Here is a 21,754-nt window from a genome sequence, read left to right as displayed (position 1 = left end):
AAAAAAGAATGTGGTGAGGAAGGAAGGCTTTGGGGTGGACGCTTTTCCACAGGACCGGCAGAATGCTTGGAGTCTCTAAATCGCTCTTTGAGTATTGATAAAAGACTTACAAAGAAGATATTAAAGGAAGTATTGCGTACGCAACTGCTTTAAAAAAGGCTAATATAATAACACAGGAAGAAGAAGCCATTTTAAAAAAAGGATTGAATTTGGTAAATCTCTTATTGAATTATACAATTGACTGAAGGTAAAAACAAATATGCCAGTAGGGTTTAATTGAATCTATTAGTATTAGAACAAATTTCTTTTAGTTGCGCTGAACATCAGTATAATATCGTTATATCATCTCGAACGATTTAAACTTTATATAATTGAGTTCATAGTTAAATGAAATAAACATTATTGATAATTGTTATCGCTCTGTAATTAACTTGAGGGTAAGTTATGGTAAACGCAAAAAATCGAAAATGAGAATTTTTATATATCTTTCAGATTTCAGAGGATTCTGAACATTTTGGCATACCTTAGAAAATATGGATGTATATATGTGTGTGCGCGCGCGTGTTTGTGCGGATACAAATTTTCGTCGACGATTTCGCAAACACGGATTAACCGATTTGAACAATTCAAAAAAACATTCGATTCCTACTGATAAGGAGACGTGCTGATTAGATTTTGGCAAAGACAGAGGTCTAGCCGTTTCGGAGATACGCGGCAAAAAGTGCTAAAAATGGTATTTCAGTTTTTGAGATAGTGGAGCGTCCGATTTAAATACATAATACGAAAAACATTTTACTTGTATTGACAAAATGAGCATCTGGCGAAGCGTTCCCGGAGATCCAATGAAAAAGTGAAAAATAATGCCATTTTATGAAGATTATAATAATAAGTATAAATTTTGTGAACGTTCATATGGGTGCAGTACCAATGTTTATACGTTAGAATACGCGGCGCTTTCGCGCTTTGATATTTCGACTCCAAATCTGCTATGCAGTGCGATTAATTAAAAAAAATGTTCAAAATTTTCTTATTAAATCAATCAAAATACGAAAAAATTAAATTATAAAAAACACATTTAACACATTTTTCAAAAATTTCAAAATTTCTCAAAAATCTAATTTTTTCAAAGTTTTGAAAAGATTTTTTTAATAATTTAGTTTTCGGTACGAAAATTTCCAGCAATTTGCCTTAAGGCACGATGCCATGCATCACTAGTTAAAAATATTATTGTTAAAGACCGCAATGAAAGCTTTAACCCTTTCCACTCGGATGCCGCCGCTACGACGGCAAAATTCATATAAATCTCGGAATTCGCAAGTGGAAAGGGTTAATAATGAAAAAATATTGCAAAATCAGTATTTTATTACTTTGATTTAGTTCTATAAAAAGGACTATTTTTTTGCAATATATCAGAGTGTTGTATTAGAGAGGAGTTTTAAAAATAGTGGTAGTCTATTTTATAAACAATTCAGAGCGCACTTGAAATTTTGATAGTAAAAAGTATTTTTACATATATCTTAAGTTTACCAATTAAGTTGAGAAATTATTGATAATTAAATTTACATTGGGATTAAACAGACGCTACAAGAATGGGAGAATGGAAAAATATCGTTTTTGAAATCAGATGAAGATGTTCATACAGTGAACGAAAGGAGAGTAAAGGAATTAATCGGTAATTATGAAAGATTTAAAAGAAATGTTTATTAGAGATAAATCAGAGTTTTATAAAAGCTAGCACGTTAAATAAATCTATAATAAAAAATATTTGATTTCTTTTATGAATTCTAAAACAGTATTTCCTAGGCTCTTTTTCACTTAATTTAAACATATTTACCCGTTTGAATAATAATAGTTGATTTATGCTCCTATACATACATTTTTGCCTTATGACAATTATTTTGTACCATAAAAAATATAAATATATTTATATTTTCCCATTTTTTGTTCCCACGGAAGCATAAATCAACTATTATGATTTATAAACTTACTATAATAAGCCTGATTTAATATTAATATCAAATATTTGCTCTTTTCGGCAGATATTTAGCATTACATTCAAGAAATAAACCTATTTAAAGGTTTAAGTTAATTAAGTCATATCGACTTATATTATCTTTAGTACATATATGTATAACATATTTATAACAAAATATGTGAATATTCTGGATGAAAAATATATTTTTTAAATTTAAAAAATATATTTTTCATCCAGAATATTCACATATTTTGTTTAAACTCATTTTCAAGTATTATTTCATTATATATTGTTTAGAAATTTCATTGTGTGGGTACCAAAGATATAAATATATATTACAAATGACCATTAGAAAATAAATATAAATATAAATTATAAATTAAAATTAAATTATAAATTATAATTATAAATTATATAGGGTCAGAAATTGGAGGAAAATTGCACACAGGACGAAGCCGAAACGATCAAGTTGTAACAGATATGAAATTATGGATGTTGGAAAACATAACAGAATTACAAAAAACTATTGCCGTTTTTGTCCAGGTATTTTATTTAACTTTTATCAATATTAGGATAAATCTCAATGACGTTTGATATGAATACAATACTCAATACAATTCATGAGTTCAGATATTTTACTCATCATTAACTTTACTGTTTAACAATCTTTAACCACAGAAATATGCGTGGCCTAATATATTAAACCGAAGTTATAACTTCTAAAAGACACCACAACTTTTTAAAGTTAAATTTAATGCAAGTACCAAATCAGGCGTCATCTGTATGTAAAATATAGTAAAGTATTAAATATTTCCTATACCAAGGTATCTCTATCTCATATCTATTATGCATTTCAATATATCTTAGCACTATATTTTAATCTAAAGACATTTTTTTTTCAAATTATTTAAAATAACGATTTATTGCGTTATGAAGCAATTATAAGATTTCCAAAAAAATATATTTAATCTATTATATTTTTTATAAAATATATATAGTACGTTTTATAATATTCAGGCACTCGAAAAAAAATCTATTGAATGTATAGATGTACTCATGCCAGGATATACTCATTTGCAAAGAGGACAACCTGTTAGATTTAGTCATTGGCTTTTGAGGTAATATTTTTTTATTCTCTATTTTACTTACTACCAGTTAAGAATTTTTAGTAAATTTGTGAAATTTACAATTGTCAGCCGGAAAGGGGCAATAGTTGTTATAATATTAACAATATTTTAATGATAATAATAATAACTATGGTAATATATGAAACATGAACCTTTGAAGGCACTATTCTAATAAATTTGTATTATCAAATAGTCAAGAGTTAATATTGAATCAAACTAATAATTATAGTAATTTGTAATTTTAATTCATTAAAAATATAGATTTAAATTATTTGTGACTATTTCTAAATCATCAGCAACTGAGGTGCTGAACAAAATGTTAATTAAGGTTTAATACAAACGTTTTTAACATACTATCATTTTTTATAAAATTTTCATTCTTAACATAAATAAGTAGAATTATCTGAACATCTTCTAAAAATCAAATAAATTCAACTTAAGATACAGTAATCTTATTTTACTTAGGTTAGGTAAATGAAATGTAAATATTTAAACTAAATTTAAGAAAAAAATTTAAGCTCACTAACATATGTAATTATTTGTTAGTGCTAAAACGAGAAAACATTCATTCGAAAGCCTATTGCTTTACCTAAAATTTTAGAAACAGAATTAAATCTAGATCATAGAAAATATTTAAGTACACAATTACTTTTTGGATGATAACACAGGTCCACAGAGTAAAAAAAGTTGTCTCTATTGGCTTGCTGTGCGTTAGATGTTTTCCAGGAAACGACTAAAATTATAAGATTTTAAGTATCATGTATAAGAATTACTAGATCGAAGATTTTGTCGTTTTTCCTGATTTCCATTTCAATTTTTTACTATTTGAACCCCCAATTTTGACTTTGGATTCGTGTTCAGTGAAAAAAACTACACTAGAAAACATGCCGCACACCCAAACCAGACATTTTTTTGAAGTAAAACTTCTTTAGGCGCGACTAGGGAGTAAATCTGTAGAAATGCAACGAAAATAGTGTTACGCCCGAACAGTTCGTCATTCGCTCTCGATGAAATCATTTCTATACTGTTCGATTGTGATTAGTCGTCGTGTCGTGTGAATAGAGATCTGTCGTTGTATGCGTACCGGCATCAACAAGGAAATGAAGTCCTAATTGCTAGTTACAATGGCAAAACCGATCATGTCATATTTGAAGTATGATTTTAATTACATTATTGTTTTCAATTATTATAAATATTTTTAATGCTATTATAAATATATAATTTGTAAATTATTATTATATGAATATATATAATGATTGACATTAATAAATTCAAAATTGTTATATAATGTATTTATTTTTAACGTAAATGCCATCTTGTACAATAGCAAAATAGTTTTACTTCAATCGCGTGTGAACCTTACGCGCACTCTTTTTTTTAATTTGTGGACTTGTGTAATTGAAGCATTTAGATATAAATAAGTCACTAAGTCACCTTTAATAATCAGCGTCCATGCCCTTTATAGATCGTAATTAGTTACCTAGAAGTGTAGTTTGCTCCAACTTTTAGCCATGCTTGGCCGTTGGTGTCCGACCATCAACGACTGCGAGATTTGCGGAAGCGCGTGGCAATGTGTCCGTTAGGAAGCGGCGCATTGGCGGGAAATCCTCTCAAAGTGGATAGGAAAGCGCTGGCTGAAGATCTTGGATTTGACTCCGGCCCGACAATGAATAGCATGCATACCGTATCCGATCGAGACTTTGTTGGTAGAGTATTAAAATTTAGAAAACACTGCATGTCCGACTTGCTCGCCAGAGATCCTCGGAATAGATACCGAAGTTAAGGGGGTCTTCCTATGTGACGGCCTGTTTTTTATGGATATTTTAGGATTTTTTTCTACGACCAGTAAATATTTAGAGCTTCAAGTTTTTATCATTTATTAACACATATTTGGATAAATATAAAATTTCAGCTAAAAATATTCAGTCAAACTAGAGTTACAGCGCTCTGAACACCCCCGCCTCGAACAAAAAGCTCCCACTTCCTCCACGATTCCGGCTGATCGGCTTATCTGAAAAAAATAAATAAACGGCGTTTTAATTTGTAGGCTTAAAAGCACGGAATGACCTATAATCAAATGAATATAAAAAAATTGGATTTTTGATAGACATTTGAAATAAAAGTTACAAATTAGGCGTTTTTTTTTTTGGTTTTTTGCTATAAAAAAATCGAAAATTGATAATAGTTCATTCCATGCGTTTAAATATATTGAGTGTGCCCTGTAAATTTCAAGTAAATCGGTCCAGCAGTTTCTGAGATACAATGGAGGAAAGTTTGAAAAACACAGTTTTGAGAAAAACGCGTTTAAAATTACAAGTCCGTTAAAAACTAAGCGAACCACTCTTTCTTTTACCTGCTGTACCTTTAAAACGACTTCGAATTTTCTAAAATCGCAGCAATTTATGAAAAAAATTGTTTTTTTCAACCTATCACATAGGAAGACCCCCTTAAGAAGGGAGCCTGCTTTAGAGGCTTCAAAAATCGCTTTTTTAGGAATTTTTAGGGAAGGAAATAAATATTTAATACAAACGAAACTTTCACGTTTTATTGTAATATATTTCAACATTCTTCTCAATTTTTTTTCCTTGAAATATATGCTATAATATACCGGATACAACCATTTTGCTCATGCGTCACGAGTGTGCAGCTATCATTTGACGGGAAAGATGCAGGTCACAATTTCAATCCGAAACAAAACAATCAAAGCAAATATATATTTTCAATGGTATAGATTCTAGTTAAACCTAAAAAAAACCAAAAAAATGAGAAATTGACCAATTTTTCGCAACTTGAAATAAAAATCATGTTTTTGATACAAAATTTCACTTTAGATTGTTTAAAAAGTGGGTTAATTATAAATATTCAGCTTTTTAGGTTCAACTAGAATAGAATTTAATCGAGTAGTTTAGATGGGACGTTTAGTTTGTTTCCTATCTTTCCCGTCAATTAGGAAGATTCGAAAAAATTAAAAACCAGGAAATCACGCGTCGAAGTTTTCGTTCCGTACATGCTTGACGCTTGTTCACTATTTCTTCAATAATTCCGAAAATAATTTGAATTTGTTTCTAGTTCTCTAACTAGTTTTGAAAGACATTTTGCGGATTTTTTTAATCCTCTAAAGCAGGCTTCCTCCTTAAGTTAAGTTAGTGCTGACTATATGTTGTTAAAAAGAGGCAAATAAAAATAATGTAAAAAATGTGAATATACAATGTCTTCTTCTTCACAAACTTTAAAACTCTTTTTTATGAAACACTTTCTAAAAATTAAATTGTACATCACCTGCACTAAAATACCTCGAACTGTCCTAATCAAATACCTAATAACTCTCGAAATGTAAAAAATATTTATAAATGAAGTTCAGAGGGGGAAAATATATATATATATATATATATATATATATATATATATATAAATTTTTTCCATGCTCCTTACGAAGTTTGATTGAATTGCGCTCTATCTAAATGTTAATATTAAGAGCTAAAACTTTTAGAGAATTGTTTTTTATCAATTTGGAACTATTTGAGCCCCTGGGAACAAGGAAATACAAAAATGACCATTTTAAGGACCACCCTAATATATATATATATATATATATATATATATATAATAACATTATTTAATACATATAAATATTCTCTTGTGTCCTTTTACTACCTTAAAAAAGGCTTTTTTGCTTTAAACATTTTTAATCAATTACTTCTAACTAGCTGCCTATATCCAGAAACGGATAGGTAAAAATTTATTTTTTTTTCAATCCAAATCTGTCCTACACAGATTTTTCACAAATACTATTATGGTTATTGGCATTTGTTCACAATTAGCACATTTGTTTATGTAATCTAAAAATATCTAGGCTAAATTTGTATTTTCAAATATTTCGTAATGTTCTAAATCTTGTTATATACATTTTATAAATGTATATACTTGAATCTCAAGGTGAAGCTGTATTTCACATCCTGTAACATTTTATTGTTATTAAAAAATAATGCGTTATTTACTGGAAAATTACATTATTAAATTATTTTAATAAATATTAATGTTCCTATAATCTATACATACGTGCTGAAGAAGACTCAATTAAATTTTACTAAATTTTTTCTTTTCCTATTAGCTGAATTTCTGTTCGATTGCTCTTTGTGTTCATCTCATTTGAGTCGACTGGCTGAGGACCTGATAATTTTTCTGCAGCAAAGAATTTCGTTTTATATCCTTGGATGATGGTTATTCTACTGGGAGCAGTCTCATGCCACAAAAAAAGAAATCCTGATAGCGCAGAGTTGGTTCGTGGAATGTCAGGCACAATTTTCGGCCAGGTTTGAAAAAAATAAATCAAATCATTCTTACCTTTATAATTAGTCCAAGTAAAAAATATCTCTTGCCCGACATTGCTAAAATAAAACTCCATTTAACAATAAAACAAATAAAACTCCTTTACAGAAATTGTTATAATAAAATTGATCACTTGATGAGAGGACAACTGTTTGGATTGTCATCTATAAAATAACGTAGTTAGTTTTCGGACGGTCAAGTCTGATAAATAAGACGTATATATGAGAGATGTCTTTTTCCATTGATTATAATATTTATTTCATAATAATTCTTTATTTCACAAATGTTTACCAATAAAAATAATATTTTAGCTTTGTGGATTTATGATGACTTTAAAAGGATTACCGTCAACATACAATAAGGACTTACAAGGAGATAAGTTGGCGATGTTTTCAGCCTACGATAGTTTATGTGATGTTTTGCAAGTGATTACTGGATGCATTTGCACTATGAAGGTAAATATTAATTAATAAAAAGTAAAATTAATATCTCCATACTTGACATAACATTTGTAAGTTATGTACAGTACAGGCCAAAAGTTTCCGGACACTTGAAAAAAATCTCATTTTCTGAGTTTTTAGCTATATTTTTCATATAAAAATAATTTTATTCAAGTTGGTTTTGTACATTCTACGTAGTATTAATATTTAGTGACTGATTTCTAACCAATTTGTGAGAAACAGTAGACTAATTAGTAATGAAAATGTTAAAATGTCACTGCAGTCGATTTTCCTGAATATGACCACCCTTTGTTTTGATCACTGCAGCGCATATTTTTGGTAATCTTTCGACGAGTTTTTGCAATGTTTGCGCAGGTATGTTCTTCCAGGACTCGTTAAGGCAATTCCACAGGGCAGGGAGGCTGCTTGGATGCAAATCAGTCAGACAAATGCACTACAGTTCTATTGGATTAAGATCCATTATTTGAAGTATTTTTTCATCTTGTTTTCGCTTCAAATAATTGGCACAGAGTCGGGAAGTGTGTTTAGGGTCATTATCTTGTTGAAAAATAAATTTTGGACCAATTAAATTGAAACCAGATGGAATGGCGTGGCGCTCAAGTATGCTATGATACTGTTCTTTCTTTAAAGTTCCATGTATTTTGACAAGCGATCCGACTCCATTGAATCCAAAACAACCCCAAGCCATCACTGAACCACCACCGTGCTTCACCTTTGTCGAAATACACTTAGAATTGAGTCTTTCATTACCCTTCCTACGTCGATGATTTCCGAAAAGTTCGAATTTTGACTCATCCGTCCATAAAACTGATTTCCATTGATTGATGGTCCAATTTAAGTGGGTTTTGGCAAATTGCAATCTCTTTTGTTTATTTACTGCTCGCAGAAGTGGTTTTTTGAGTGGCCTGCACAATCGCCGGATCTTAATCCAATAGAGCTGTTGTGGGACGAGCTTAAATGCCGCTTGAAGGATTTGCATCCAACCAGCCTTGCTGCCCTGTGGAATTGCCTTAACGAGTCCTGGAAGAACATACCTGCGCAAACATTGCAAAAACTTGTCAAAAGATTACCAAAAATATGCGCTGCAGCGATCAAAGCAAAGGGTGGTCATATTCAGGAAAATCGACTGTGACATTTTAACATTTTCATTGCTAATTAGTCCGTCATTTCTCACAAATGGGTTACAAATCAGTCACTAAATATTAATACTACGTAGAATGTACAAAACTAACTTGAATAAAATTATTTTTATATGCAAAATATAGCTAAAAACTCAGAAAATGAGATTTTTCATGTGTCCGGAAACTTTTGGCCTGTACTGTATATGGAGGCTTAGTCCATATTAAATACCAAAATGATAGACAATAATAAATTTCATAAAATATTATTTATATTTCGTTTATTTTATATATGATTAATATCCACGACACTATGTGTTGTCATACTAATCGTTAATAAAATGTTATTGGTATTTTCGTATTTATAATTGAAAAGAAAGGTTTTAAGAATCATACATTTTAGGCAAATTCGACTAGGGAGAAACAAAAACCGTGTCCGATCTGACACTTGAATTTCCTTTTGTTTTTCTCAGTGCTGTCACTATATGGGCCAATCTGTCCAGAGACATGTGATGCGTGTTGACAAGCCGCGATGCGTGTTGGCAACCCGCTACATCACTCCGCCACTCGTGTTCTTTATACTACGTATATTGTTTATTATGACAATGGTAATGACACTATGTGTGATTATATTTATCATTTACACAACGTAGATATTATTTGAGTATTTATATAAAAAAGGAAAAAAAGTCAAGAATTATAATTTTGGCATTTCGAACATGGAGCAAACAAAAACGAGATCTGATCTGACACTTGAACTTTTTGTTTTTGAGCTGACACTATGATGAGCTTCAAATAATGAACATCTGTCAAGTTAAAATGCGATGTGTGTTGACAGGTCGCTACAGATCACTCCGCCCTAATGAAAAAGATTGTTTCGCATCTCTGAGTGCCATCTTGAACTTCCTTGTAAATTTCTTTTGGTTGAGATTGTGTGATAAATTTTATTTGTTCGTGGCCGTGGCCGTTTTGAATGCCGTGTTGGCTTGTTGAGTTTGTTGATTGCTTACGTGGCCCTTCGCTGGTGAGTTAGCGGTTGAGTAGATGTGGCCCTTCGCTGGTGAGTTAGCGGCTGAGTATATTTGACACTTCGCTGGTGAGTTAGCGGTTGAGTGTATGTGGCCCTTCGCTGGTGAGTTAGCGGTTGAGTGTATGTGGCCCTTCGCTGGTGAGTTAGCGGTTGAGTATATGTGGCCCTTCGCTGGTGAGTTAGCGGTTGAGTATATGTGGCCCTTTTGAATGGCGGTTGCCGATGTTTGTTGGTGCTCCCTGTCCTCTGCCGTGGTGCTCATAATCGACTCATTTTCCAGGATAATGAGGGATTTATTGAGCACGTGTTGTTGTTGTTCTGGATGTGCGTGGTCGGAGTCTCAGTTGTAGGATTAGAATGTTCTTCGAGTTATGGCGGTTGTGAGCCATTTATATTCATTATTTATTTTTTAAAAATTCTTTTTTTAATAATTCATGAGACTTCAATTTATTTTTTTGTTACTTCTAAATGTGTCTTGATCTTCTTACCTTCTTTCCTTCTATATGCGTGCTATTAATTCACGTTCGCGGTCACCACTAAAGAAACTCGTGTTCTTTATACTACGTATATTGTTTATTATGACAATGGTAATGACACTATGTGTGATTATATTTATCATTTACACAACGTAGATATTATTTGAGTATTTATATAAAAAAGGAAAAAAAGTCAAGAATTATAATTTTGGCATTTCGAACATGGAGCAAACAAAAACGAGATCTGATCTGACACTTGAACTTTTTGTTTTTGAGCTGACACTATGATGAGCTTCAAATAATGAACATCTGTCAAGTTAAAATGCGATGTGTGTTGACAGGTCGCTACATGTATATAAATCAAAATCATAGACCTTATAATACATATTGGGTAAAGTAAAAAGTTCGTGTCGTTTTCCGTCGTTATAAATACTTCAGGAAGTTCAGATCGCAGCGGCACCAGTGAACCCTCGTTAGAAAGGTTCTTTGAGCATTATTTTGATGGTATAATAAAAAAATTTGTCAAGTGGTTGAAAAGTTATTTGTGTTTGAAAACGAAGAAAACTAATGAAAAAATACGCTATATTTTCCAATATTATTATGATAGAGGGAAGAACGCTGCGCAGTATTGTGAAAAAAATTATGCAGTATAAGGTTAAGGTACTTTATCAAAATCTGCTGTTCGGAAATGGTTCGCTCGCTTTCGTTCTGGTAATTTTGATGTGAAAGATGTCGTCGAATCAATAAAAAAAGTTGATAAATTTCTTAAAAATGCAGGAAGGAACTAGCCATTGATCGAAAAACTGTGTTGAACCAATTACATAAGCTATGTACAAAAGAAACTCGATGAAAGGAAGCTTCATGAGTTGGGCGCGAAGAACTTGATAGACCGAATAAACGTCTGCGATACGCTGCTGAAATACAATGAAATTTCTGAAACTTTTCATAACTGGTAAGAAAAAGTAGATTATATACGACAATCGGAGGCGAAATAAATCATAGTTTAGTGATGGTGAGCGATGACAAACGTTTACAAGTCAGGAATGACACTGGAAAAGGTGATGTTGCGTTGATGGTGGGACTGACTGGAAGGTAATTGTCAATCATGAGGTACTTACAGTTGGTCAGACCTTTAATTGTCAATCCTACTCTAAATAAAAGAGAACGCCAAGCAATTGAAAGAAAACTACATAAATTGAAGATATTGTCTTCCATCATGACAAAGTCCAACCATACACTTGTGACCCGCCAAAAGTTGCGAAAGCTTAGTTGAGAATAGTTTATGCATCCACCGTATATTCCAAACATAGTACTGTCTGACAAAATTTTGTTCCGATCTCTGCAAAACTATCTTAATGGAATTAACCCCTTTACTTACGATTTAGATTCGAAAATGTCGGCCCAAAGTCGTTCAAGCTGGCCGCGGCGTTATGACTATTTTCCCTCATAGTGTACGGTTTATCACAAAAATAAAAATAATTTTGTATTTTATAGTTTCGTATGAATAAATATTTTGCAATACTTGCGTTTACCATAACGGGCCATGCCCGAAATGCGTAATATTTGGTTCTAGCCTGAATATCGTACGCGGCCTTGCCCGTAATATTCACTTTTGGCCTAGAAATCGCACGCGGGCTCTGCTCATCATTTTAAGTGAAGGGGTTAAACTGATTTAAAAAAAAACTTGCAAAAAGGACTTGATTAAGTTTTTCAACCAGAAATCACAGAAGTTCTTCACCGCATGGCTCCACTCGAAAAATAAAGTGCTATAAAAAACTTGTTGAGTTTCACTAAATAAACGAAACGAACTTTTTACTTGGCCCACTTGTCTATGGTATGTTGATATGGATGTATTATATTGGTTATTATGTATTAAATAAATGCATGCTGAAGGTGCAGATGTACATGCCAACACCGCATCAATAACGGTAATGGGAAGGTCAACATAATTTTTTTTTTTGAAATATTTTAATTCAATCGTCGAAATCGGTTGGGTAGAAATACCAATAGACCCAACAAAACTGATATCAAAAAGTAAGAAAAGATATGAGCGACATGACAAGATACCATGCATATCAAGACTATAGCGACGTATCTTTAGGAACATTATTCTGGTGGCGTTCAATTTTTCTCAATCTTCTTGTAACGCACGAGATCATCTATGACGTATATATATACATAAAGCATTGTATTTATATAAATAATTCAGAATAAAAATCATGAAAATTTTCAATTTTTCAAAACTGGTTTGCGTTTTTTTGTGTGTACTCAAAAAGGACAATAGTAATTGATACTATATACTATATTTTACTTATTTTCAGATAAACGCTGATGTTTGCCGTGGTGCTCTAACGACGGATATGTTGGCTACTGATTTGGCATATTATCTAACTGGTCGCGGTGTAGCATTTAGGGAAGCTCATAAGTTAACGGGCGAGGCAGTGGCAATGGCTGAAAATCTCCAGATTCCACTTCACCAATTGAGCTTGTCAGATTTACAACAAATTAGGTAATAATTATTATATTTTTCGTTCAGATGTATTTATTATAATTTTCGATGTTGTTTTTACAGTCCTGCTTTTGATACATCCGTATATAAAATTTGGGATTTTGAGCATAGTGTGGACCAGTACTCATCAATCGGAGGAACTGCAAAGTCCGCTGTATTGCAGCAGATTCAAGAATTACATTCGTGGGCTGAAAATACACAACAAAAATGAGAAAATTAACTAAATAAATCATTTTTTTTTATGATAAACTAAATAAAAACTATATAAAAAAATTAAATTAATAATTAAAATATCAGAAATTTGTATACATCAGTGAGAAAAATATATTGCAATTGTTTTTTTTTCTTGTCAATTATTATTCACATAAAATTATAATTTAATTTTGAAAAAATGGATGATGAAATTCAAGAAGAAATTCCTGGTAAATACAAACATTTTGTTACGAATTATTAATTCATTAAAATATAAAAACTAATTTATAGAAAATAGAGTACGTTAGTAAGTAGAGTAGAGTAGTTAAGTACTTATTTGTCGTTATTATGAATAAGAGTATATATCATTTTATTTAAATTATTTATCTAATTTTATTTATAAATCATTTTACAGTGATTCTTGCAAATGAGTTCGATCAAAGAGTGGCTAGTATATTTCTACCATTTGATAACTACGGTAATAAAACTGTTTCCATCACGGATTTACCACTTATTGTACGTGGTTTAGGTAACGTGTCAAAAATTATTATTAGAACTATAAAAAAATTCTTTCAGAAATATTTTATGCTGAAGTGAACAGTTTCGCTAAAGCAAAATGTGAATTATATATTGTTCAAACAGATAAATGGGACAAATCCGTTGCTATAAATTCAAACATGTGTAATCTAGTACATATATAAAATTTTTGAACCCTTTATAAATTTGGATAATTTCCCATATTTAATTATTTTAAGCAATGTGATAAATAAAAATATTAAAAGAATAATTTTAGAAAGAATGATAATTTTTTTTTCAACGAAGTTTCAACTCTTTTAGATAAGCTTTATATTTTCAAAACCAAAAAAATTAAAGCTTTATATACATATTTCATAATAAATATATTTGACCCGATTCATGGTTTTTACTTCAGGATGTGTTCCGACGGAAGAAGAATTGCAATTCATCGCAACAAAATGTACAGAACGTGAATTTCCGAACATTGTTCATTTGGCCCATTTCTTGCCATTCATGTTTGAAATGATATTACTTGGAAGGTATTGCAAGACTGCTGCTTAAAATAAATAATATTTTCAATTTTCTTTATGTATCTGTTATAATTTCAACTAAAAACGTAACTAGTTATTATTGGTATATTTTGTAACTTGAGTTGAGGCAAGTTACATGAACTTCCCGATATGTGTAAATAATCGACTTAAGCAATAAAAAATAAATTAATTTATGAGTATAATTGCCTGTAATTAGTATTATTGCCTGTAATAAATTAATTTATGAGTATAATTTCCTGTAATGAGTATTATTGCCTATAATTGAAAACGAACGAACACGTTAGCTCGGAGTATTTTCTATAAGCAAATTTTTACGAATCAATAATTTTTATAATTGAACCAGTTTCCGTAGGACTTCAATGGTTTAGTATGTTCATTAATACCAAGTATACTCTATCGTTATACCAAGTGAATAGTCTAATTTAAATTTTAACAAACGTCAAAAAAACTACTCATTTTCTCAAACTTTGATGAATTTTTAAAATTAAACTTTGACCATGATATATATCGCCAAAAAAAAGTTCCATAAAAATCGGCATAAATTTTTTTTTAACAGTTAATTACAAGAATATGGCTCGGTAGATTTTCTCCTAAAAGTAATCAGTATCATTCCAACCTCACCTAAAACTAATAAATATCATTCTCAACTAATATCTTTCGAACAGTTTTTGATTTTAAAATTCGATTCGGTAGTATGAGCGAATCGGATTCTTTTATGAAAACATAAACTTCCCCTTCGGGAAGTTAAAATTCTACATTAATGCGATATTAATTTAAAAAATGTAAAAAAAATTAAATTGTATTATCATTTATTCCGCATAATAAGCAAAGTAACAGTAAATATGTTTTATATTTTATGTTATAAAAAAACTACAAACTACCAAAAAGGGTTAAATCCCATGTTTATAAAATTGTAATTTGTTACCGCCTTAAAGTTATTAATTTTGTTCTTTTTATACATGAAAAACAGATTCAAACCAGCTGCTCCAGAATTACTTTTGAGAGGATTTCAAGCAATAGACGTTGAAAATAAGGGCTACCTTACACCCGATTATTTAAAAAATTTGCTCACAACGCAAGGAGAAGTTTTATCAGAGGTAATACATGCATTTGCAACAGTGACGAAAAATGTCCATCAATGTTTTTTTACTAAAAAATACGGTTGTAATGGTTTTGTGATTACCCAAACTATCTAAGCCGTTTTCCAAAAGCATGGTAAATCGATACAAACAATTATGATTTCGATTTTTTGTGTAATTGAATAACATTGTCACAGAAAAGTTAAAAATATATGACATCAATATGAATCGAGTTGAATTATTTTGCCAAATTGATCGACATTACTGTAGAAGATAGGGTATGGAATAATGCTATAACGCTGTCTAATTGTTAATAATAAGTATAATAAATTTATACTTAAGTAATTTTAAACAACCAATTAAAAAAGTTTTCGTGCGAATATTGTTAATGGCATTTTTGTTTCATTCAAATTAGGAAGAAGTATCAGAATTTATGCGCATCGCCGTCGACCCAAGCACAGGAAACATTCCATTCGAATTCTGTGTCAGCAAACTAAAGGTAATTTTATCAAGCTATTTTAGTATTGGTCCAATGTCTTTAATCGTAACTGCTTCGATTTTGAATTTTCAGTTCATTCCTAAGCCATTAACTGATATTTACTATCTGGCAAAAGCCTCTATGGAAGAAAAACCAAAAACGAGACGGTACAGTACGTACAGGCAAAGTGTTATACAGCAATAAAGAGATTCATAAAAATTAGCATCCTCCATTAAATTTTTTGTATCTTGTTGAAAAGATGTGAATAAATAATATTCAGTATAAATAAATAATAAACAGTATAATTATGCTACATACACAATCATAACGCATTTAAATTAATTAATTTTAATTATTAACTATATAACCAAACCTTCCTATCTTTCGACTAAAAGGAATATTGATATTCTAGACCAGAAAAACACACTTAGATAACTTATTAGTTATTGACCAAAAAATAATCATAATTTCTCCCTACAACATATAGTTCCATATAAGCATAATCGCCTATTATATGATAATAGATGGGTTATTCCAATTTTATTAATAAGTAATAGCAAAGATTCATTTTGAATCCAGACAAATCGCAAAAAATCGAAACATTGCGGACAAAGACCTGATTCTGGAACAAATATTGCTTCTAGAAAGAAACGGATAGCCAGCCAGGTGGAAATATCCCAATGTACAAAAAAAAGTAAAAAAATTAAATAGTTACTTAACAAACAAAAAACCAAAATAATACCTTGCTGTCTTGATGAAATAATCACTTAGGTACTTACCTAGGGTGCTTATTGCCTGTCTTGAGCTTTCATTTATCACGTCCAGACTTGTTTATGTATCATAAAGCAAAAACTCAAAGAACTTATTCAGCAGCCAAAAATATTATTTGAATAGATCATCAAGATGTTGTTTTTGTGTTTCTAAAGCTGGTCCTAGTACATAATCTGGCATGAAGATTTGGTGCTATCAGTTTGAATCCTAAATATTATCCAATGTTGTAAAAGTGTGTACTACATGAAAAAAAGCATGTTCATATTGTCACAATTTAGTAAAATAATATATAATATATTAACAATATAAATGTTAATATTGAGATTTTATATAATACCTACATGAACAACCAAATATCTGATATTTCAGTTTGAACATTAAGTTCATCTCAATTTTCAATGTAACCTCTGAAGAATTTTCTTATATTGGACTGAACCAAAATAAAATTTAACTGAAATATGTGCTTCAAAATTTCAATTATTAACAATTGTTTCTTTAATTGGATTGTTTTTTAATGCCTTTTATAAAGCAGCAGTTACCTTTTGTTTGAATTGATATAAAAATGATAATAAAATAACATTTATGGAGAGTAGTATTGATAGATATAAAATATCAAACTTACCTATTTTAAAAATATCACATTTCTGAAAAACAATAATAAGGTTAAATCTAACATCACATAGTAATTTTGATAAATAGTTGAATAACTAAATTACAAATTTAGAAAAATGTACAAGGCAATATAAAGGATTTGTTGACAAAATTAATTTCATTATCAAAATATTTTAACATTTCTCAAAAATATGAGATATTAAAGACTTAATGTTGAGAAATATACTTTCATCAATTGTCAAAATTGATAATTTTAAGACTTGGGCAAAAAATTAATAGATAATTCAAATATCAAATAAACACATTTATAGCATATTGTTTATATAATAAGTCGATGTTTCTGTAATACAGATTCGTTGTAATGTTCATTACACATTCATGTATATAAAAAGAAAAAACGAAGCTTGCAAAATACAGAATTATTCATAACAGAAACTGTACCAAAAAAATATGGTATTTATAAATAAAACATTGTATAAAAATAATAAACTGGCTTTATAACAATTTATAAATATATAAATTAGCTAAGACTTGTGTGTGTATATATTATTTACTATAATTTAAAATCTTCAAATTAAATCATTTAGAATACTATATGAACTGCACTCTGATATATGCATAAAATTTTCTCAAATTTGGTATATTCGATCACAACATAAATAATTTTTAGTATGAGAAAATTTCATTTTTAATTAATAAAATTGTTTTCTAGTATTAAATATATACACACGCACAACTAGAAGATTATAATATTTAATTAAAATCAGATAAATGCTGTAATGACATTGAATTTAAATTAAAGCAACGATATTCTTTGCTATCACCTGAAACATTATTGAAAATTATCAGCATGAAAACTAATTGATTTTATCCTTGTCCCTTTTGTAAAATAAATAAAAAATGATATCATACACTGTCTGTAGAGGAACAATATATTACGCAATCACTATTGTTATGATAATAAAATACATATGAACAGTGAATTTAATAAGTTACACATTGGATTGATTCTTTTAGATTGAAATATTTTATTTAAAGTTTGTGTTTTAATTCATCTTTAGACATATATACTGATCAATTATCAAAATTATTTATATGTAGTAAGAAAATTTGTTTAATTGAAGTTTATTATTAGCTTTGATAAATAATTTAACTTGATCACTGTCTCAATTAAAATCTATGCCAATATCTTTCCTTCATTCTGATTTCTACAATTTTTATAGGTTATTGTAATAAACAAATTTACACTTTTTATAACAATTAAATTAAGAAGAGTTTATTATATTTGAAACTGCAATTTAATATAACTACATAATGAAAAAATCACTGATCATAACAATTATAAAGTCTTTTCTTTATTTCATGTTTAAATTAATTAATATTAAGCAAGCACACTATGGTTGAGCGTTTTTCTTAGTTATATTACTATTCCACAGAGTCCTCAAATATAAATAATTCATTCACTCAAACACATCTTCAGGATATGATAAAGATATCAATCTTTCTCTGTTCCTTAATATGAACTTACAATATTCCAAAAGTTAGTCACTGCAAAATGAGATGTAAACATTACATTTCATCAGTAAAGCAACGCTATATTGATTATCACAATTTTTTCAACATAAGCTATCATTTCAGACAGCCTTCTAATAAAAACAGGAACAAATTTTGTCGATTTGATAAAACACCACCGCACACCAATATTCATAGCACTAGTATCCATTTCATTAGTTTTATTAAAGAATCACAAAAATCGCACTTTCAGCTAAATGTACTCCACATACATTATAACAGTATGATAACAAGTTGACACTACTTTTGGGAGAATTTTATGACTATCAGCAATGAATCCCTTTCGACTTCTAAGATGAACTCGAAGCATTCATGTTGCCAAACATTCCCGCATTGAAAGTAGTTTGTCCATGTTGCAAGCTCTGTTGAGCTTGCGCTTGGGCCTGCTGCGCTTGTTGTGAAACTTGTGCCTGTCGTCCATGCTTTGGCACTGGTGGTTGCAGATATTCATGTCTTGATAATGACAGCACATCCATCCTACTCTCTTTACTATATGATAAACAACCCCGAATAAAACTCTGAAAAGTTAAAAGCCAATAATTATAATAATTTTATATATATGATTTCAATTTGCAGAACTAAAAGCTTCAATTTGTTCTCAGAACTCATTTGATTTTTCATTTGTAAATATTTTTTATATTTTATTTTTATGTTTATAAAAATTGTTTGAATTGAAAGTGCTCGAGTCAAAGACTCTTAAATAATGAATATTTATATATTTATAACAAAGGCATTATCTAATTCTAGTTCTAAGTCAACTGTTAGTATTAGTTCCAATATTAGAATATTAATATTCTTCAACTGGATAATGCCCAAAAATCAAAGCTGTTGTACTAAAGTCTAATATATGTTAATGACAAATGTATTATTTTATGGTTTATCAATAGAGATGTCTACCTTTGCTTCTTGCGTCACAGTGGGTTTGTTTGCAAATTGAACATCAGTCGCCTTAAGTATAGTATTTTCTTCTAAAATTGTAGCTTGTGATTGATTGTGTCCAAATGGCTTCTTTCCATAAAGACATTGATAAAATATTACACCTACACTCCAGACGTCGACCTTTGATGATATTTTAGGAGGATTTTTGCCAACAACAAAACATTCAGGAGGTAAATACCTGGGAAACAAACATGTTTGATAAGGTAATTGATAAAATTGCACTTTATCTACAAATAAAGATTAAAATTATTTAAATAATAATAAAATAATAATAAATCGTTTAAATCATATTCATGTGTTTTTCAACAAGTTGTATTCAATATTTAATGAAAAATGTTAGAAATAAAACGTTTTTCAATAACTAGAATAAATGGTTGTTAAAAAATAAAAAAAGAGTATTTGTAATTAGTTCTGATTAGTTAATTTACCAGTATGTTCCAGCTCCTTGAGATGTTAGATCCATCCCATGATCTGGATTGTAATTTTCTTCATCCATGACTTTAGATAAACCAAAATCAGTAATTTTGATTTCACCACAGACATTACCTTCCGTTAATAGAATGTTTCCAGGTTTTAAATCATAATGTATTACAGGCGGCTTGATTTCATTCAAATATTTTAATGCCGAAACTACTTGCATGACTATTGATCGAGCTTCCCTTTCTGGTATAGTCTTGTGCTATAAATATTTGTTTTTTAGTAAGTTAGATAATTTTTCTTAATATAAAAATTTATGCTATTAATATAACTATAATTTTATTAATAGCATAATAGATATCAAATGCGTTTTCTTACAAACCTGTTTCAAATAAAAATCTAAATCATGACCATCACAGTATTCCAACACAGTACAAAATGAATTGGCATCTATTTCAAAAACATCATATAATTTAACAACCCTTGGATGATCTAAGGCCTTATGAATATTATATTCCCGAAGTGCATGCCTGTAAATAAATCACATACATAACAGCACATATTTATAATTGATAAAAAAGTAAAAATGTTATACAAAAAAAAATTATATATAGTTATCATTGTATCAAAACATCAAAATCAGATTATAATACAAAGATAAGTTAAATTACTTGATTAGCTCAATTGCAATTAAAATCATATTGTTCATGAAGACTCACTTTATGTAATTGGCTTTTTTATCTTCCTTCCAGTCTTTATTCAATTGGTGAACTTTACATGCAACATATCTTTGTTCTTTAAGATCAAATGCTTTGTGTACTTCTGAAAATCCACCTTTTCCTAATAACATCAACAATAAATATCTTTCATTGAGTACGGGATGAGAGTTGAAACGCGATTGATCTTCATTATGAATACGCTTGAGTTCACGAATGTGTAAATTTCTTTCTCTTTCCAACTTTTCCATTTCTAATTGAAGATCAGCATCTTCTTTTTTGAGAGCACTTTGTCTTAACTAAAATAATAAGGATTTTACATAAATCTTAAACATTTTAGTAGCCGATTAAAATCAAGTTAACATGACAAAAAAATTTAATTTGCGTTACTAGCTCAATAAAGAATATATGTATATTTAATATATAAAGAATATTTATTTACTATCAAAAGTTGTGATTTATGATTCTTACTTAAGTGCATAATTAAAACAAAATTACATTTAAGAAATTCATATGTGAAAGTTTTCATAGTTCATATTCTACAAGATATGACAAGTTAAGTATGTACACTAAAAAATCTGTAATAAATATACTGAAATTTGACTTGCATGTTGTATGTATGTAATGTATTGTATTAAGTTAAAATATAATTCATAATAAATTAGTATTCATAAATCATAAAATTTTAAGCCCTATTTAATATATATTTATGCACCAAATAATGCTGATTATTTTTATGATCGCAGTAGAAGTTAATTTGGTAATTCATTATGCATTTATCTGAGATATGAATCATGTTACAAATATTCAAACAATAAATATAGATGTGGAATTTACCGCGCGACTCACTTTGAGGATCTCATCGCTTTCATAATATTCCTGCCAA

The 21,754-nt window shown here is 29.6% G+C and overlaps 3 protein-coding genes and 1 long non-coding RNA gene across 4 annotated transcripts in view; 2 read left to right on the top strand and 2 right to left on the bottom strand.

The window, feature by feature from the left end:
• The window catches only part of LOC113388152 (argininosuccinate lyase-like), a 22,782-nt gene extending 9,546 nt beyond the window's left edge, over positions 1-13,236 (top strand). Inside the window, 12 exon segments of the mRNA XM_026625554.1 lie at positions 19-103; positions 106-212; positions 1,579-1,672; positions 2,394-2,518; positions 2,993-3,093; positions 4,612-4,808; positions 7,214-7,281; positions 7,283-7,354; positions 7,356-7,415; positions 7,743-7,886; positions 12,838-13,025; positions 13,089-13,236. Of these exon segments, the coding sequence (XP_026481339.1) occupies positions 19-103; positions 106-212; positions 1,579-1,672; positions 2,394-2,518; positions 2,993-3,093; positions 4,612-4,808; positions 7,214-7,281; positions 7,283-7,354; positions 7,356-7,415; positions 7,743-7,886; positions 12,838-13,025; positions 13,089-13,236 (1,389 nt within the window).
• Positions 13,237-13,416: 180 nt separating this feature from the next.
• On the top strand, positions 13,417-16,045 carry LOC113388151 (dynein regulatory complex protein 8-like). Its single transcript, XM_026625553.1, has 6 exons — positions 13,417-13,447; positions 13,633-13,746; positions 14,149-14,272; positions 15,255-15,381; positions 15,779-15,862; positions 15,935-16,045. The coding sequence occupies exons 1-6, from the start codon at positions 13,417-13,419 to the stop codon at positions 16,043-16,045; spliced, it is 591 nt and encodes a 196-aa protein (XP_026481338.1).
• Positions 16,046-18,550: 2,505 nt separating this feature from the next.
• Positions 18,551-21,119, bottom strand: LOC113388150 (serine/threonine-protein kinase tousled-like 2). The gene is made up of 5 exons (XM_026625552.1): positions 20,872-21,119; positions 20,535-20,682; positions 20,164-20,414; positions 19,694-19,913; positions 18,551-19,314 (listed from the first exon to the last, which is right to left on the bottom strand). Exons 1-5 carry the CDS (start codon positions 21,117-21,119, stop codon positions 19,087-19,089), a joined length of 1,095 nt encoding a protein of 364 aa, XP_026481337.1. The 3' UTR covers positions 18,551-19,086.
• Positions 21,119-21,754, bottom strand: LOC113387553. Its single transcript, XR_003368143.1, has 2 exons — positions 21,718-21,754; positions 21,119-21,167 (listed from the first exon to the last, which is right to left on the bottom strand). It is a non-coding gene; the product is annotated as an uncharacterized LOC113387553 (long non-coding RNA).

The sequence above is a fragment of the Ctenocephalides felis genome, unplaced genomic scaffold (assembly GCF_003426905.1).
Source record: "Ctenocephalides felis isolate EL2017-DRISC unplaced genomic scaffold, ASM342690v1 CF-g0.4_SCAFFOLD_03572, whole genome shotgun sequence".
NCBI classification, from domain to species: Eukaryota; Metazoa; Arthropoda; class Insecta; order Siphonaptera; family Pulicidae; genus Ctenocephalides; species Ctenocephalides felis.
The sequence above is the reverse complement of the archived record's forward strand: the minus strand, read 5'-3'. Positions and strand labels throughout refer to the sequence as shown.